We start from the raw sequence: 20,262 nt of genomic DNA, 5'->3' as shown, positions 1-20,262 counted from the left end.
TTTTTGAGGAAGACCCCCAAGGCAATCACTGCAGCATCAAAAAATAAACAAATGAGATCTGATCAAATTAAAAAGTTTCTGCACAGCCAAGGAAACCATCAGTAGAGCAAATAGACAGCCCACAGAGTGGGAGAAAATATTTGCTCCCTACACTTCTGATAAAGGTCTAATAAGAATCTATCTAGAACTTAAAAAAATTAACAAGAAAAAATCAAACAATCCCATCAAGAAATGGGCGACAGAAATGAAAAGAAACTTCTCCAAAGAAGACAGAATAATAGCCTGTAAACATAAAAAAAAAGCTCAACATCTCTAATTATTAGAGAAATGCAAATCAAAACCACAATGAGATACCACCTAACCCCAGTGAGAATGGCCTATATCAAGAAATCCCAAAACAACAAATATTGGTGATGATGCAGAGAGACAGGAACACTATTACACTGCTGGTGGGACTGCAAATTAGTGCAACCTTTGTGGAAAATAAATTGGAGATACCTCAAACAGCTAGAAATAGAAATACCATTCAACCCTGCAATAGCATTGTTGGGCATCTACCCAAAGAGCATAAGACATTCTATTATAAAGACATCTGCACCTGAATGTTTATGGCAGCACAATTCACTATTGCACAGTCATGGAAACAACCCAAGTACCCGTCAATTCATGAGTGGATAATTAAAATGTGGTATATGCTCACAATGGAATATTACTCAATCCTAAGAAATGACTGTGAGCTAGCACTGTTTATGCTTTCCTGGATTAAGCTTCAGCCCGTTATCCAAAGTGAGGCAACACAAGACATGGAAAATGAGTCCCACATCTACTCGCCATCAAATTGGTACTGACTGATTAAAACTATGGTCTTCAAATGGTGGCAGTGCTCACCAGGGATTCAGGGAGGGGGGACCCAATCTTAGGGATGTGGCGAGCATTTTGGAGGGGAAAGGCATAACTCTAACTCTTCTTAGGGAGAGGCAAAGATATACAATGTAACCAAAATGTCAAAAAAAAAAAAAAAAAACCCTTTTTATCGGGTGGTGGGCAGGCGAGAGGGGGGAGGAGGAAAGGGGTGTATGCTTACACCCGGGGTGTATGCACACCACCCGGGGATTGGAAACATCAGGGGAAGGGGGGGCAGGGGCAATATTTGTAACTCTAACAATATTTGTACCTCCATAATATGATGAAATAAAAGGACAAAAAAATAAACAGCTAAGGCTAAGTCAGCTTTGCCTTGTAGGGCCTATGTTGTATTAATAGTGCTAAAGGCTCTATATTTAAGTAAGAAATAAAGTAAAAATCACAGGTCAGGTAAGTACTGCTGATTGAAAATATAAACTTGCTAAACTCAACAATGTTTATTTAATCTCATGGAATGTTCTTATTAAGATTATAAATTGTGTGAAATAAATTAATAAATACCAAAACCCCCCACAAAAACCCTGATTGCAGACATACACACCAGTTCTTCTCCTTCTACCCTTCCTTTGTGGGTGGTGGTCAGATTCTCCTGTAAGAAGAGGGCAAACTAGATATGATCGGTGGACATGGTAGAAAGAACATGTGGTGGGCCAGGGCAACCAAGTTTGTCTCTTGGCTGTAATAATTTCTTTCTGCACTCATGAGCAACTAAAGAAACATGCTAATTATACTGATGTTTAAGGGATTTGCCCTCTACTTTATTACAGAGGATTTGTGGGAGTATGACCCTAACTTCTTCTCTGTAAGAGAATACTGCAGAAAGGGAAAAGGAGGAGGAAAAATCTCAAAATGAAAGCAACATTAAATTAATTTTTATAAGATTCTGACTTCTTTCTGGAAGCCTCATTTTTTTAAAATGCTTATGGTAGTAACATCTTGTCATACATGAATTTAACTTTTGAATATCCAGCTGTACATGTCTTGCAGACAAATCAAATGACAGTTTAAATAGTACAGACAATTCTGCCCATCTCAGGGAGCTTACACCCTTGCAGATAGGAATCTGCTGTTCTCTCTCTTAGTTCCTACATGTCTCCCATAGGGTAAGCATCTCATATTTAGTGAGGTTCTAGTTTAAATAGAATGTTATTGTTTGAAATATTAAAATATGTTATGATTTAAGGAATTTTTAGGAATTTTTGACTATGCCAATTTTGCAGCTGTTTGGAGGAGTGTGGAATTTTGTGCACTCTGGGGTTAGAGTCAGTATGTAAGGCCAAAGTCAGAGCAAAACTTACAAGTTCCTTAACTCATAAAAGTCAGTGTAAAATCTTTTGTGCACACACATACACTCCTGAACAGTAATTCCTACGCATATTTAAAGTGGAGAATCACTAAGTTAGACTAAAAGGCAAAAGGAAAGTATACAGGTATCTGTCCATTCAGCTTTTTTTTTTTTTTTTTTGAGACAGAGTCTCTGTTTGTTGCCCAGGCTAGAGTGAGTGCCGTGGCGTCAGCCTAGCTCACAGCAACCTCAAACTCCTGGGCTCGAGCGATCCTTCTGCCTCAGCCTCCCGAGTAGCTGGGACTACAGGCATGCGCCACCATGCCCGGCTAATTTTTTATATATATATATATCAGTTGGCCAATTAATTTCTTTCTATTTATAGTAGAGACGGGGTCTCGCTCTTGCTCAGGCTGGTTTTGAACTCCTGACCTTGAGCAATCCGCCCGCCTCGGCCTCCCAAGAGCTAGGATTACAGGCGTGAGCCACCACGCCCGGCTGTCCATTCAGCTTTAAAGATGGTGTATTGATAGGGAATTCTACAATGTTCCATATTGCCTTCTGGCTTTGCCTCATTTTGTTTTAATAATATTCCAAAATCTTAATAATTTATTTGTTCAGAGAATTATAAAAGCTCATTGAGCCTCACCTTTCTGTGAGATAGCCTCTGCAGTAAGTTGATTAAAGTCTAAGATTAGCCATTAAATAGATTTGTGATGCAACTTTGTTGTATTCTAGTTTTCTTTTGCTTTGGTATTTCAACAACATCACTTTTGGGAATGTCCTGCTTCTCATCTCTGTAAAAGGGAATAGAGGAAGAGATTTGGTATCAACTCCTTCATTGAACTAGTGTGGGAAGAAAGGGAATTTGTAGGCTCCTAGGTTTGTGGTTGCAATGGATATCAATGAAAAAACCCCTTTAAGAGGCCGAAAATGGGGGGCAGTAATTAAGAACTCATCAGTTAATCTCTTTTTAGAGCTCTTTTCTGTTCTAGCATGTTCTCCTCAGATTTAAGGAGATTACTCATACTCTTACCCATACTCTGTGTGTTCAATATATAATCTCAGTTACAAGATTATAAAATAATTTCCCTTTAATAATACGCCTTGGGTGAGAATGGGGGTAAAATTCTGATTTTCTTCATTTGGTGCTAGTGACAGCAATGACTGAAACACAATCAGGCTATCTTAGTCTGGGCCCCCTGGCACGTGCTCAGACCTGGCAGACCTACTTTTCATGTGGCTCTATGACCTTGTCATAGATGAAGAACCACAAGTCTCAAGAGTGAGCACTGCTTTCACACCGTCCAGTAAGTAGCTGGTCAGCCATAATTTCTCTTTTGGAAAGAGGAAGGGGAATTTACCACAGGATGTGCCCTATACTTCATATATTGTCTCCCCTTCTCTCAGTTAAATTGTGGGAAAATCTGTTGTTGGAGTAGGCCTTCTTAGTACATGACATAGTATTATTTCTATATTAATTACTTAAAATATAATTGAAAAATAAGCTTTGAAAAATACATGAAACTAAAATAGATTCATTTATGTAGTGGCAGCTGAGATCTGCTAGAGGCCAATTGAGGGCTTCTAAGGAAAGGTATTAAATTTAAGCTTATTACTCTTACAGGGAAACGATTTAGGTATGACACCAAGAAACTCTCACTATATTCTGAAAGTAATTAGAAGTCATTACTTAGGCCTAACTTCATAGTGCCCACTATAATACACAGAGCTGTCATTTTAAAGGTTATTATCTACCTGCTGAGGAAACAGCCCATAGCAGTTCCTTAGCATGGATGAGCTCCCATAGCATGTGGTTCTGCTACCTTGTCCATAACTGATTAGACTGGCCAGCCTCTGGCCCAAGGCTAATGACCTATATGGGGTAGCCTGGTATGAAAACTGCACAAATAGCAGTAATGAAGATTAAACTAATCACGTTCTCTTTCTCTTCTGTAAACTATTCCTTGGGAGAAGGAAAATGACAGGCAGTTCATAATAGGAGCTTAAAGTTATAATTTATTCATTTATTGTTCATTCTTTCAATGTCTGTTTGAATTCTTATTGTTAGCCAGGTACTGTTCTAGGCACTGGTGATTTATTCATGAACAGAATAAAATTTATGCTTTCATGGAACTTAGGTTTGAGTGGGACAGATAATAAGTATATAATATGATGCCAGCAGTGATAAGTGCTGCGAAAGAAAATGAAGCAGGCTAAGGGGAGAGAATGTTATTAAAGAGTATCATTGTAGACAGGCTAGTCATGTGGGAAGCCATGTAAAGAGATTTATTATAAGGAATTGGCTCTCATGGTTATGAAGGCTGACAAGTCCCAAGATCTACAGTTTGCAAGCTGAAGACCCACAAGAGCTGATGGTATAGTTCTGGTCCAAATCTAAATGCCTGAGAACTGGGACACCTAACAGTGTAGTTCCAGTTCAAAGGCCAGTAGGCTCAAGACTCAGGAAGAGCTGATGTTTCCGTTTGAATCTGAAGGCAGATTCTGATGTTCTGAGCTCACGGTAGGCAAGAGTTGTTTCCATTTATTCTTTTATGAGGGTTATTAGCCTTTTTGTTCTATTCAGGCCCTCAATTGATTGGATGAGGCTCACCCATGTTATGGAGCGCAATCTGCTTTACTCAGTCTGTGGATTCGAATGTTAAAGTCATCCAGAAACACCCTCACAGAGCACGCAGAAAAATGTTTGACCAATTATCTGAGCAAATTGACATGTAAAAATAACCATCACAGATAGGGTTTTTTGGTAGCCACAAGTGAAGATGAAGTAAAGATAGTTGGAGTTCAAGTTACCCTGATGACTTATTGCCAGGATTACCTGGTGATTAGAGTTGTCTTGAATTCTGAACCTTCTTTCGTTGCCTGAATTATTTTCCAATGTTTGTAGAGTCTGGCTGTATGGTTGCATTGAACTCACTCTTTTCTCCCTGAGTATATTTTGTGTAACTATTAAGTTTAATTTGCCTCTTCATTCCGGAGTGCTAGATGAACCATTTTGTGGGTGGGCAGCCTGATAACAGTGTAGTCCTGTTCCTCATATATAGACATCACAGAAGTAGACCTTGACTCATAAAAACCTAATACATTCTGGTTTTTTCCTGCTAATGAAGGAGAGCACTGGTGAAGATAAACCAAACAATTTATCAAGTACTTTGTTACTTTAAAAAGGTTCATATTCTTGGTTAACTGTTTAAGCAGTTATTCATTAAATTCTAACTCTATGAAGAGCTTAAGTGTTTTGGAAATCTGAAGATGTAGGAGACACAGCCCTTGCCCTCACACCACAGTCTGGTAACAAAGTCTGCAAATCTGCATAAGTAATATACAGCAAAATAGTTTAGGTGAGAATTTAGGTTCCTGCTGGTTTGAGTGGAAAAGGCTGCATGAAGATCATATTTAAGCTATTCTTAGATAGGATTTGGATAGATACAAAAGAGGGGGTGGAATATTTCATGAAAGGGAAAGGAAAATGAACAAATCAGGTGCATGTGAATTTTGGGGATGGCAATTGAGCCATGTTGACATGAGTGTAATATTCTTGCCATAGGAATAATGAGAGCTGAACCTCAGTATTTCTATAACATTCAGGGGCATCTTATCCCTTTTGAGCCTCAATTTTCTCATCTGTTAATATGAAATGGGATAATATTGGTGGTCTTTTATTTTTTAACTTAGTGACATCTAAATTCTATAACTATAGTTCATTTTTACCCTAAGAAGCCCTCCTGAGTAGAGAAGTGAATCCACACTATCTTCTCCTCACACACCCTTTTGATGTTACAACTTCATGACGGAGAGGGCAGTATATCAAATGCACACTCCAGAATGTTACCAGTACCCTAATGCCCTGATCTTGGTAAATGTGGACAAACTCAGACCCAAACTCAAAGTGCTTTTTTCTGTTCGTTCACTCAAGAGCAATAATCAAAAAAGAGTTCTATCACCAAATGTGGGGGTTCCCCCCCACCAAGCAAGCAATCAGTTTTGCAGCAGATGCCAGCTGGGTGTCCCCCAGTTCAATTCTGACACTATCTACCTGTATCAGATCCCACAGGTTGAAGGCTTAGTCCTACAAGATTGCCCCTCCCTCCCATACCAGTTGAACGTTTGGGCCTCTGGAACTTCTGACTGACTGGTCAGAAGTTAAGGTTTCCAGGACCCCCTCTTTGGGTTTCGTTAATTTGCTAGAGTGGCTTACAGAACCCAGGGAAACACATTTACCAGTTTATTTTAAAGGATATTACAAAGGGTATTCTATAGATGCATAGAAAGAGATGCATAGGGCAAGGTATGGGGGAAGGGGGACAGAACTTTCATTCCCTTCCTGGACATGCCACCCTTCTGGAACCTCTGTGTGTCTAGCTATCTGAAAGCTTCCCAAACCTTGTCCTCTTGGGCCTTTTATGGAGACTTCATTGAATAAGCATGATTGACAACCATGTAGAAATGTGATTGGACAAAAAAGGGTATGGTCTAATACTAATAGGCTGAATCAGGAAACCTATTTCAATTCTTTTTGGCATTCCTATGCAGCATTTTTTCCTCCATTGTATTGGGCAGGACCCCTTATGACCCACAATCCAGAAAGATTAGAGTCCTGTGGAAGGAAGGAAGGAAGGAAGGAAGGAAGGAAGGAAGGAAGGAAGGAGGGAGGGAGGGAGGGAGGGAGGGAGGGAGGGAGGGAGGGAGGGAGGGAGGGAGGGAGGGAGGGAGGGAGGGAGGGAGGGAGGGAGGGAGGGAGGGAGGGAGGGAGGGAGGGAGGGAGGGAGGGAGGGAGGGAGGGAGGGAGGGAGGGAGGGAGGGAGGGAGGGAGGGAGGGAGGGAGGGAGGGAGGGAGGGAGGGAGGATTAATTCTGTTTTCTGAGGCCTGTTTCTGAGCCCTAAAATGCCCCAACATTATAACAAAAGACTGTAACAGGAGATATGGGAGTTATGAGCCAGGAACCATGGACAAAAACCTATCTATCTATTTATTTATGTTTTTATATATCATATCATATTTGGAAATGGCCTGTCTCAATCTCTTGGTGGCATTTGTTGATGGCAAAGCCACACAAGTATCTCCATCTGTATGACCACACGTGCTCTGGATCCTATTTTCTCCCTTTTTAGAGATAATTACACTATCCAGGAAACCTCAGTTTTCTTTCGCACTTGCCCATTCTCACCCTTCCCCTCTTTTTTGAATCCTTTCCATTAGCATGTAAATATGTTCAGCTTGTTTCTATGTTATACATGTTATGCTATGCTATATTATATTCTATATTATACTGTGTTTCCCTGAATATAAGACAAGGTCTTACATTTAGTTTTCCTCAAGAAGACACCCTATGGCTTATTTTCAGGGGATGTGTTATTTTCCCCTCAAAGCCTCAGCTTGCAGCACACACAGGATGGCCGGGACCTGACAGGGGAGCCGACCTTGTTGGTGGGGCTGCCCGCACCTTTCTGGTCACCTCTGGGATAGTAGCTGTCACGACGGGGCAGATGAGAAGGGCTGCTGGGCATCTTTACCGCTTTGCAACGAAATGCACGGGTTGTGCAGATGCGCTGCGTAGCCACGCCCGTCACTAGGTCTTATTTTCGGGGTAGGGCTCATGTTGCGCAAATGCTTCGAAATCCTGCTAGGGTTTATTTTATGAGTAGATAGATCTTATTTTCGAGGAAACACGGTATATTGTCTAATTGTCCTCCTTTGACCGTTTACTTTTCTCTATCCATTTCCTCTCTCATGTTTGCTAAACTTAACTAAAGAAATAGCTATACCCACTTTCCTTACTTGTAAAATCATTTTCCACTCATATTTCAGCTTATTTTAATTTAGCTTCTACCCTGTTGCTCTTAGATGATTTACTTGACATTTCTATAACATTCAATTCTGTTGACCACTCTGTTCTGTAAAACACTCTTTTCCTTTGGCTTCTCCTGGTTTTTCTTTCTAGGTCTCTGGCTACATCTTCTGTGTCTTCTTTGTCAGCATATCTTTCTCTAATTGCTCAGTAAATGTGGGTATTCACAAAGCTGAATCTTGCATCCTCCTCTATTTCTGACCACTACACTACCCATGAGTAATTTTTTTTTTTTTTTTTTTTTTTTGGAGACAGAGTCTCACTCTATTGCCTGGGCTAGAGTGCTGTGGCGTCAGCCTAGCTCACAGCAACCTCAAACTCCTGGGTTCAAGCAATCCTCCTGCCTCAGCCTCCCAAGTAGCTGGGACTACAGGCATGCACCACCATGCCTGGCTAATTTTTTCTATATATTTTTAGTTGGCCAATTAATTTCTTTCTATTTTTAGGAGGGACAGGGTCTCGCTGTTGCTCAAGCTGGTTTCAAACTCCTGACCTTGAGCAATCCTCCTGCCTTGGCCTCCCAGAGTGCTAGGGATTATAGGCGTGAGCCACCGCATCTGGCCTCTCATGAGTAATTTGATTCTCTCTCATCTCTTATTGCTTTAGTAACAATGACAACTCCTAAATTGATTATCTTTGTCCCAGACCACTCATCTGAAGTCCAATTCTCTATCTAGTTACTTGATATTTCCATTAGAATGTCTCAGAGAGATCTTAGTCTCAAAATGCTTATAACTTCTCCTCTTCCCTCCATATCCTCTTTGCCTTCAAGATTTATTATATTTAGGACTCAATGGTGGTATATTTGTGAAGGACTCAAATTCTCACTCCTCCCTTTATTTTGTAACTGTTGGCGGTTGACCTTTCTGAAATTCATCATCTGTAAAATGGAAAAACTCACAACAACTTCAAACTCCTGGGCTCAGTGATCCTCCTGCCTCAGCCTCCCTAGTAGCTGGGACTACAGGCATGCGCCACCATGCCCAGCCAAGTTTTTCTATATATTTTTAGTTGTCCAGCTAATTTCTTTTGATTTTTTGGTAGAAATGGGGTCTCGCTCTTGCTCAGGCTGGTCTCAAACTCCTGAGCTCAAATGATCCGTCCACCTCAGCCTCCCAGAGTGCTAGGATTACAGGCATGAGCTGCCAGTACCTATCTTAATATGAAAAAACATCAAGGAAAGTAAGAATATGGGACTTGTCTGGTAAAGATGTAGTACCAGGAAATGGATTTATTGTCTAGCCATACACAACTTGGAAACCCTCATAGGGGCTGTTTTGAGGATTAAAAGAGTTAGTGTTTATAAAGCACTTGAAACAGGACCTGAAAGTAAGCTCAAAAAAAGTATTTGCTTTTATTGTTATTAAATATGGATATGAAGGTGGGATGAAGCTAAAGTGCCGCTTAAAGGGTAAATTATATAAGTGTTAAGTGCTTAATTATAAAAAGCACTCTCAAATCAGTACTCTTAAGTTTTTATTTTAAGAAACTATAAGAAAGAGCAACCCCCAAACTACCAAAGCTCATTTAAGAAGAAATAGTTAACCCAATCAGCCCTATGTCTATAAAAGAATGTAAATTTGTAATTAAAACCTTCCCTCAAAAAAACTCATCCTAGAAGACTTCACTGAGGTATTCTATCAGACATTTAAGGATAAAGCAATATCAGTTTTACATTTAAGGATAAAGCAATATCAGTTTTACATTTAAGGATAAAGCAATGTCAGTTTTATACAAAACCTTTCAGAAAATAAAAGAGAACACTTCCCAACTCATTTTATGAGGTCAACATTACTTAATTTGAAAGAAAACTACCAGACCAGTATCCTCTATAAATAGATGGAAAAACCCTTGATCAAATTTTAGCCAGCTGAATCAGTATATAAAAAGAATAATACTGCATGACCAAGTGAGATTCATTCCATGAATGAAAGAGTGGTTTAACATTTGAAAATCAATCAATGTAATTTATCATGTAAACCAACTAAGAAAGAAAAGCTAGATGATCTCAATAGAATCAGAAAAATCATTTGACAAAATTCAATACCAATCAATGATAAAAACTCTCAGTAAACTAGAACTTGAAGGGAACTTTTTCAACCTGTTTGTTGAAGGACAACCAGTAAAATCCCATGATATATACATCATGCTTAGTGATGAAAGACTGAATGCTTTCTCCCTAAGATCAGAAACAGTGAATGAAGTTTACTCTTACCACTTTTGTTCAGCATTGTATGGAAATTATAGCTAGTATAATAGCACAAGAAAAGGAATTCAAAGGCATTCAAATTGGAAATGAAAAAATAAATAAAAACACTGCTTGTATATGTAAAATAACTCAAAGAGTCCACAAAAAAGGCTACAAAGATTAATAAGTGAGCTTAGTACAAAGTCATCATATAAAAATTAATTGCATTTTATATACTGGCAGTGAACAATTAGACATTTAAATAGAAATAAGTTAAAACTATTCACATTAGCATACAAAATAGTGCTTATGAAGTAGTTAAACAATTTTGTAAGACATATATAATTGACAATTATAGAACATTGCTGAGGAAACTTAAAGGGATACAAAAATAAATGGAAACAAATATCATGTTCATGAATCAGAAAATTCAAAATTGTTACAGGGCCATTTCTTCCCAAATTGATGTATACTATTCAGTGTCCTTCCTACCAGTATCTCCAAAGGCTTTTATGTAAATATTGACAAGTTAATTCTGATATTTATATAAAAATCCAAGGGACCTAGAATAGCTAACACAATTTTGAAAAAGAAAAAACAAATTTTCATGATTTACATTGCCTGTTTTCCAGACCTAATATAAAGCTACATTAATCAAGACAGAATGGTTTTGGTCTAAGGATAGATGATTATTAATGTTATAGAATATAGTCCAGAAGTACACCTACACACATGTTCCCTGATTTTCAGCAAAAAATGCTAAGGCAATTTGGTGAAGTAAATGGTAGTCTTTTTGACAGATGGTTCTGGAACAATTGGACATCCATATACAAAACTAGGAACCTTAACCTTTGCCTTACACATTTGCAAAAATTAACTTGAAATTGATCATAGATTTCAATTAAACATAAGAGCTAAAACCATAAAACTTCTAGAAGAAAACATGGGAGAAAATCTTTATAACCTTGGAATGGGCAATGATTTTTTGTATAAGATACAACGAGCCAAACTATGAAAGAAAACAAAAGTAGATCACTTTTACACTTCAAAAGGTATTGTTAACACAATTCCTATCAAAATCCTAGCAGTATTTTTATAGCTATCAATAAATTCTAAAATTTATGTGGAATGATGAAGTATCTAGAAACAATTTTGAATAAGAAAAATAGAGCTAGAGAAATCACACTGCCTGGTTCTAAGACTGTACTCAAAGACAGTGTGGTATTGATCAAAGCATAGATCAGTGACACAGAATAAAAAGTCCAGAAATAGACCCATGCAAGCACAGCTAGCTGAATTTTGACAAAGATGCTAAAACAGTAAGTAATTCAATGGGGAGAAACGATGCTTTTTACAACAAATGGTATTAACCACTTCGGTACCGCGCTCACCGGCCGCGAAACCTCGCCCACAGCGGCACTCACAGTCCCCACGGCGGTCTGTGCTGTGCATTGGCCACGGATCCGTTTTGCTCTTGTGTGATGAGGAAGCTTGAAAGCACTGAAAGCTTGTTTTACTTCACAAGCAGCTTTACTTGTAATGTAAATCAGAGTAGGTAACATATACATATATGTTTTCATTACGTTATTTTTAAATGTTCACAATTTTATTTTGATAAATGAAAAATTAGAAAAGTCATATCACAGCTGTCGGCTAAAGTCGCTGTGCGGTTCATCTGTGGCTGCTGACTGTAGTCCGTGCTGTTACCAAAGTGGTTAAAACAATTAGGTATCCAAAGCCAAAAATAGACTTTCACCTAAAAGTCATACCTTATACAACAATTGTTATAGATCTAAATGTAAAATGTAAACCCATAAAACTTTTATAAGAAAACATAGGAAAAAACCTTTTTTTTAAAATACCAAAAGCAGTCTCTAAAGGAGAAAAAAATGAAAACTGGGACTTCATCAAAATTAAAATTAAAACTTTTACTCTATGAAAGACATTGTTAAGAGTGTAAAGAGACAAACCACAGACTAGGAGAAAATATTTGCAAATCACATGTCTGATAAAGAATGTATTATCTAGAATATATAAAGAAGTCTCTCAACTCAGCAGTAGGAAATCAAACAATCCAATTAGAAAATGGCCAAAACAATGAACAGACACTTCACCAAAGAGCATATACAGATGGCAGATAAGCATGTGAAAAGATGATCAGTATCATTAACTATTACAGAAATGCGAATTTAAAGCCATGATGAGATACTACATATGTACTAGAATGGCTAAAATAAACACTGATGAGAATGTGGAAGAAGTGGATCTTTCATATATTGCTGGTACGAGTGCAAAATGATACAGCCACTCTGGAAAACAGTTTGCCAGTTTCTTACAAAGTACCATGCATCTTACTCCTGGGTATTTATCCTAAAGAAATGAAAACTTACATTAACACAGAAACCTATGCACAAAGGCACATAGCAGCTTTATTTGTAATAGCTAGATCAACAGGTGAATGGATAATAAGCTGTTTTATATTCATATAATGGAATAATAATAAGAAAAAGAATGAAAAAAGATATAACAACAACTGGGAGGCTCTTAAGGGCATTATAGGGAGTGAAAAAAGCCAGTTTTAAAAGATTACATATTGTGATTGCATATATATATAACATTCTTTAAATTAAAAAATTATAGTGATGGAGAAAGATCAGTAGTTGCTGGGGGTACGGTTAGGGAAGGATGTGATTATAAAGGGATAGCATGAAGGCATTTCTTTGGAGTGATGAGATAGTTCAGTATTCTGATTGTGGTAGAATTTACACTAACGTGTATGTGATAAATTTACATAGTACTGTGTATACATGATGTCAGCGTGTGTAAAAACAGATAAAATCTGACTAAAGTTTATGGTTTGGTTAATAGTATTGTACCAATGTCAGTTTCCTCATTTTGAAAATTGTACTGTGGTGTGTCAAATGCTGTTGCTGGGTGAAGGGTACACAGAAACTGCAGTATTTTTGCAACCTCTATGTAAGTATAAAATTAATGCAGGCTGGGTGTGGTGGCTCACGCCTGTAATCCTAGCACTCTGGGAGGCCAAAACAGGAGGATTGCTCAAGGTCAGGAGTTGGAAACCAGCCTGAGTAAGAGTGAGACCCCTCTCTACTAAAAATAGAAAGAAATTAATTGGCCAACTAAAAATATATGGAAAAAATTATCTGGGCATGGTGGCACATGCCTGTAGTCCCAGCTACTCGGGAGGCTGAGGCAGGAGGATTGCCAAGTTTGAGGTTGCTGTGAGCTAGGCTGATGCCACGGCACTCTAGCTCGGGCCACAGAGTGAGACTCTGCCTCATAAATAAATAAATAAATATTGCAAAATAAAAAGTTTTTTTAATAAAACACGTTTAAAAAATGGGAAGACAAGCCACAGACTGGGGGAAAATACTTGCAAAATATCTGATAATTTACATCAGAATAAGTAAATAAGTATTTCAACTCAATAAGACAATCATGTTTTTATAATGGGCAAAAGAATTAAATAGCTACTTCAAACCCCACCCCAAGAAAAAGATACATGAATGGCATATAAGCTGATGAAAAGGTGCTCAACATTCATTAGTTATTAGGAAATGCAAATGTAAACCACAATGCAGTATACACCCACTAGTATAGATAAAATTAAATGACAGTCAGAAGAATGTGGGGCAACTAGAAGTCTCACATATTGCTGTGCAAATGAAAAATGGTATGGCCACTTTAGAAGACAGTTTGGCAGTTTTTACAAAGTTAAACATAGGACTCAGCAATACCACTCCTAGGTTTTTGCCCAAGATGAATGGAAGAAAACATATGTGCAAGTGTTCAGGCTAGCATCATTTATAATCCCACAACTGGAAACAATTCAGATGTCCAAGTGGTGCATCCACATAATGGAATACCATTCTGTATACAGTAAAATGGACTGCAGCATGGATGAATCTCAGAAGTATTAGGGCAAGTGCAAGAAGCCAAACGAAAATTATGTGCTGTATGATTTCATTTAGGTGAAGATCTAGAAGAGGCACAGCCGAGCAGTTCAGTGGTTGATAGGGGTGGGAACAAGAGGTAGAAGGTGGAGATTGACCATACAGGGAACATTTTGAGGTTATAGAAATGTTCTATATCGTGATTTTGGTGGTGGTTAAAGAATTATATACATTTATTAAAACATCAAATTGTACAATCAAAATTGGTAAAATTTTTAGGGTCTTTACATGTGCTTTTTTCTTCTGCCTAGAAAGCTCTCTTCTTTCCCTGCTGGGTTAACTCCCATTCAACTTTCAGATCTTGCTTAAACATCACGTCAGGGGAATCTGTTCCTGAGCCCAGACCTGTGTCTCCTTTCCTTCATTGCCCTTATCACACCTTAAGTTACAATCAGGCAGGTACTCATCAGCTTAAGGTCTCTTTTTCTATCTTAACTGCAACTCTATGTGTAGCCAGATGCTGATTACCATCATGTTCATAGTACATAGTGTAGTGCTTGAATCAGGTTCTCCAATTTGTACAACTGAGTATAAGAGAGTAGAGAGTTCTCTGTCTCCTCTTCTTGGGAGTGGCAGCTGTGGCTGCTGCCAGGGGTATCACCAGCTGGGGCTGCCTACTTAACCTTGGAGCCTAGCTGCCTGCCACTGCCCTGCTCCTGGGGAGTTATGGTTACTCCATGTTCAACTGCCTTCCATGGCTTTGTTCAGGCTTCATGTGGGTACTATGGAGCCCACTCTTGTTGCTGGGCCACCCTGTCCTGAGAATAGAAAGCAGCCTTTGCTTGCCATTATTATTTTAGCAGAAAGGGAAACCTTCTTTAGCGCATATATGTTCCTGGATCTACTCAGCATTGTTTTTAATTTCCAGCAAGTGGAAAAACTGTCAAATACAGCCTTTTGTTACTTATTTTGGTAATAGGAAGTCAACTCCTGTAAGTCACACTAAAGTACTCCTTTCTCTTCTGATCTTAATCTTTTTAAAAGAGGAATACCTCTCTTCCAAGTAAGCTTAGGAACTGTGATCTGCGGGCAGTTTAAATGCTTTGGTTTTTACCTTCCAGGAGGTAAAAACACCATCGACTTGGTATCAACCTCTGATCATACTTGCAGATTATCAGAGATCACTATTACTGTCTCCATGCCCTGGACAGACCCAGTTTCCAGAATAAAGGTGTAGAATATTTAAGGAAGAGCCTGATAACCAACACTTTCCTCTTTTCACTTCTCGTCTTCATTATTTCCCTACTTTAGTCAGCAAGAGGGAATTCAAGGTAAGGTAGGAGATTGAGTAGGATGACTCTACTCATATTCTATCATTCTATGTGCATAGCTGAGTGTTTAAATCATTACCAAAATACTTTTCTTTAAATCTGTGGTGTGTCCACTGACGCAGAATTTATGAGGCTTGTCATTTCAGACAGTCTTCTCTGAAATATTACATGACTAGTCCAGTTAGTGATTTTGGAAATGTTTCTCTGAAGCTTTTAAAAATTTACTCAAATGTAATTCCCTGTTTGTTTCTAGTTTATTTATCCTCAGTTTTAAAGCTAATACTGCTTGGACATTTTTGTTTAGTTTTTGTTTGCCTATTTTTAACACTTTAAACTTAAGAATCTTCATTTATTTTGTCTCTTTTGTCTGGATTATTATAATAGCCTCTCTAGTTTTCCTGCTCCACTCTAGCTCCCGCTTCCTCCTGTAGTACCATCTCCACACAGTAGCCAGGGACCGGGCCAAAGCATGCTCTTGCTCTCCACCCTCCGGTGGCTTCCATCTATTCTACTGGAATCCACCTCCTTACCAGAGTTGGTTATCTGGCCCCAGAAAATAGTACAGTGCCTAGAATGTTTTTAAATATAAAAACAAATATTCGGTGGTAAATCATATCAGGAATTATTTTTTTCCTTAGCATTGTCTTATGACAAAAAAGTAATTCTTTAGACCTAACTATCTTCATGGTTTATTGGGAGATGGGGAGTAGGTTAGAACTATCTTGCATGCATTTTAGAATAGACTACTTTCATTTAGTAAGGATGGGTAATAGGTTTGTCCATAACCGCTACACAAATGGGTAGGAAAAGACTGCCTTGACTTTTAATCCTGCATATAATAAAAAAACTGTGGTCAGAGCTTAGGTCATACTTCTGATGCCCCGGATAGGTTAGAACAGTATTGTTTTATTTTATATCCTAATATACTAAATGTTTCTTTCTCTCTTCTTGATCTTATATTTTCTACCCAGCTTCATATCCTTTCAACCATACAGGCTCAGCACATGCATTACTCCAGGATGTTGCTGTTGGGGGCCAAGGAATCGGTTAGGGTGAAAGCACCGTGATGCCCCGTATTTGTCAGGCAGGGGTGATGGGTGTTAACCAATTTACTAACATTTGTTATTCCTTCCACTTGACACTAAATGAGACTGTTAACTGTTTTTGAATTGAAGGGGCTCTTTTAACATGATCTTGCACTCTGTGTTACTATCCGTAAGCAGTGAGTAAAGACTAACTTTAAGATTAAACAAGTTCGTTTTGTTAATATTACATTTTGTTCCATTTTGCAGCTTCTTGGTGAATTTTTGGATGAAGCCATTAAATTAATTGCTTGCCATCATGAGCAGAAGCAAGCGTGACAACAATTTTTATAGTGTAGAGATTGGAGATTCTACATTCACAGTCCTGAAACGATATCAGAATTTAAAACCGATAGGCTCAGGAGCCCAAGGAATAGTATGGTAAGTTTTTACTTCCAAAAATTAGGCAAAGGATCATTAACTACTACCTTTTCTTCCATTGTAATATAGATACCTTGACAAATATTTAACTTGCCTCAAAAGACTAAATTTAAAACTATAAAATTAAATGAAAACTATAACATGGTAAATTGTTTTCTTTGGGGATGAATGGTCTTTTATATTACAGATTTAGTATCCCTTATATGAAATGCTTGGGAACAGAAGTGTTTCAGATTCGGATATTTTTTCAAATTTTGGAATACTTGCATTTGTTGAGCATCCCAAATTTGAAATCTGAAATCCAAAATCTGAAATGGTCAGATTTGAGTTTCCTTGAGTTCCGTGTTGGCACTCAAAATGTTTTGAATTTTGGAGCCTTCCAGATTTTTGGATTTGGGATGCTCAACCTGTATTATTCATAAAATATAACTTTATAAACCAACACTGCCATCTTATAAGCTATGATTTAAATAAATTGCTCATAAGCCGCATATGGACAGATATCTGCATCAGAACAAATTAATGGCATACTTGTTAATTCCATGTATGCATCTATTCCCATAACTAAGAAGCTTCACTTAATCATCACTTTCACATTATAATGAAACTCTGGAATTTCAGAAATCTTATTTTATGCTGGGGAATGAAGTCAGCTAATATCCTTTCACTGTGTATGTTTCAAACTCATATGTATCTTTAAGATTGATTTACAGGCTAATTTCTACAAAGGGCTTGGGCTTTGTAGATCAACATAATTCCTTATAAACTAAAATGCAAAACACTCCTTGGGATAGTTCTGCTAATGATTCTAGCTCACTAACTTAGCATAAGCAGCTACTGGTTGGGGGAATTATAAACCTCACCATATATAATTATGTCTCTATTACCTCTTCTTGAACCAAATTTATTTCAGAATCTAGTCAAAATAAAACATACGTCATAAATGTTTATGATCTAGCATTTCTCCTAGGTTCTAGAAAACTTTGTACATGTGCAAAAAGAGACATGCATAAGGAATGTTCTTTGCAGCACTATTTATAATAGCAAAAATTGGAAGCAACATGAAATTTATCAACAGGAGAATAAAAATTGTGATATAGTCATACAGTGAAATACTATACAAGATTTAAAATGAACTGGAGTTATATGTATCAACAAGGATAATCTCATAAATGTAGTGTTGAGTTTAAAAGCAAGGTGCAGAATATATGTACATTATTGTACCATTTATATATAGTTTAAAGCATGTAAAACAATATCATATGTTTATGGATGTATGTATATGTAGAAAAGATAAACTATGCATAAACACCAAACTTAGGATATTGCTTACATCTGAGAACAGAAAAAAGGAAGGAAGCTTTACCTATAATATTTCTTTTTAAAAAATTCAGAGCAGTTGTGGTAAAATACTAAGATCTAGCAAATTTGTGTAGTAGAGACACTGACATTTATTCTCTTTTTTGTATTAAAGTAATTTATAATATCAAAAATTATGGAAGTTGGGGTCATTTTATAAACCATATTGGCTGGCTAATTATCATTGTAACCAGCCACATTTAACTGTTTAACCAACCTCAAATTAAATTTAAAGAAACTAATATCATATAGTCAATATTAGGATTCTGAAAGCCACCTCTTAGTTCAGATTCTAGCTCCATGATTTGCTAACTTTGTGACTCTTAGTAAATTAACAGTTCTAAACGTGTTTTCTCACATACTTTATAGAGTTATTGTGAGGATTATATTTTTATATTTTATAAACTACCTAATAGTGTTTAAAAATATATTAATGATTCTGTACCTTCACTTATCCTCAGATAAGTGCACTTTGAAATTCATATACCAGAATTTAAAAAAAAAAACTTCAGGAGGGACCCAGTCCTCTTAACAAACCCTTATCCTAAGGAATAAATATCTTCAAATTTTGCTTAAAGTAATAATTTCCATAAAATATTATTATGAAATAGACAAATATTAAGCACAAATATTTTAAAAGTTGTTGCATTACTATCAGAACCAACTGAAGAGCTTAATTTTTAAAAAAATGCATTATTTTCGGCCCCAACCATAGATAGTAAGGTTTATTGGGTCTGGATTGAGGCCTCTAAATCCCCAGAGTTTTTTGATTTGTGCACATTTAAGAATTATAAATTTCCTTGGATGCAAAATAGTGGAATCTTCTCAGATACTTTTGAACTTTGAGTTTGAAATATGCAAACTTGATTTGGCAGATAAAAAGTTAATAGAAATGAATTTAATGGTTAAAAATAAAACCTGTTGAATATAGTCAAAACTTCTAATAATTTTGTATGCTCTCTAAAATGTTTTTTAATTTGGGCAAGACATGTTTGTAAATACGGTATTTTTAAAGCAAGGATTATAATATATATGTTTTGGTATGTATATATGTATATAGGCAGTAGTTATGGTATATATAGAATGTGTAGATGTATCCATTTATGCAGTACCAATTTCTTGATACCTATTACAGCTACACAATATTTGATATAATGATATCATGATATAGCTACAAAATAAATTCAAGTTTTCAGTCATGTAAGAAAATAATATTAATCAGTAGTGAGCTATCTTTCCAAATATTACATAAACAGGGATAGTCTTTTTAGTATGTTTGGTGGTCTGATATAAAAAGCATGGCCTCACGTCTTAGTCTTCTAGTCTCATCTTTGCTTTTAACTTTCTCACTAACCTTGGGAAAATAATTAAACTGCTGGCCCTATATTAGGTAGTGGTGAGTCCAAGTGATTTTTAAGGTCTTTTAATAATAAAATTCTGTAATTTAAAGACACTTCACCTTATGCATGCTTCACCTTATTTGTGCTTCAGTTTCTCTGGCCTGTGTTATATGGTCAGTGTCATAGGGTAGAGGAAAATATGAAGAGTAATGAGTATGATGTATGTGCCTGTTACGAAGCAGCTTCTGATGTGCTGATATCTAGCATTTATATTTATAAACATTTTGATTTTTAGTTTCTCCTCCGAAAAAAAAAATTTAAAGGCTTTTTTAAAATTATAAAATAATCTTTTGTATACATACCTCTGTATGTACTTTCCTCTTCTGTATGTGTTGTGTTGTGTCCAAAGGAAGTAATGTGTTTTGCATTGAATGCCCACTGTTGCTAGGTGGATCTTCAAGGCACCACAATGAACAGGCAGGGTCTCTATCATCACAATCCATTGTCTCTTTGGATTCATGAGCATTTTAAGAAATATGGTTGTTTTACATTGTTGGAATACACTGTAATAGGTATAGAAGGCACATG

At 37.0% G+C, this 20,262-nt stretch overlaps 1 protein-coding gene across 6 annotated transcripts in view; it reads left to right on the top strand.

The window, feature by feature from the left end:
* Positions 1-20,262, top strand: part of LOC105860097 (mitogen-activated protein kinase 8) — a 134,766-nt gene that overhangs the window by 71,516 nt on the left and 42,988 nt on the right. For all 6 annotated transcript variants that reach the window (XM_012744556.3, XM_076010317.1, XM_012744555.3 and 3 more), the window contains one exon: positions 16,805-16,975. In XM_012744556.3, the coding sequence (XP_012600010.1) occupies positions 16,854-16,975 (122 nt within the window). In that variant the 5' untranslated portion in view covers positions 16,805-16,853. The remainder of the gene's footprint in view (positions 1-16,804; positions 16,976-20,262) is intronic.

Source organism: Microcebus murinus, chromosome 14 (assembly GCF_040939455.1).
Source record: "Microcebus murinus isolate Inina chromosome 14, M.murinus_Inina_mat1.0, whole genome shotgun sequence".
NCBI classification, from domain to species: domain Eukaryota; kingdom Metazoa; phylum Chordata; class Mammalia; order Primates; family Cheirogaleidae; genus Microcebus; species Microcebus murinus.
This window is presented reverse-complemented; position numbering and strand designations above follow the sequence as displayed.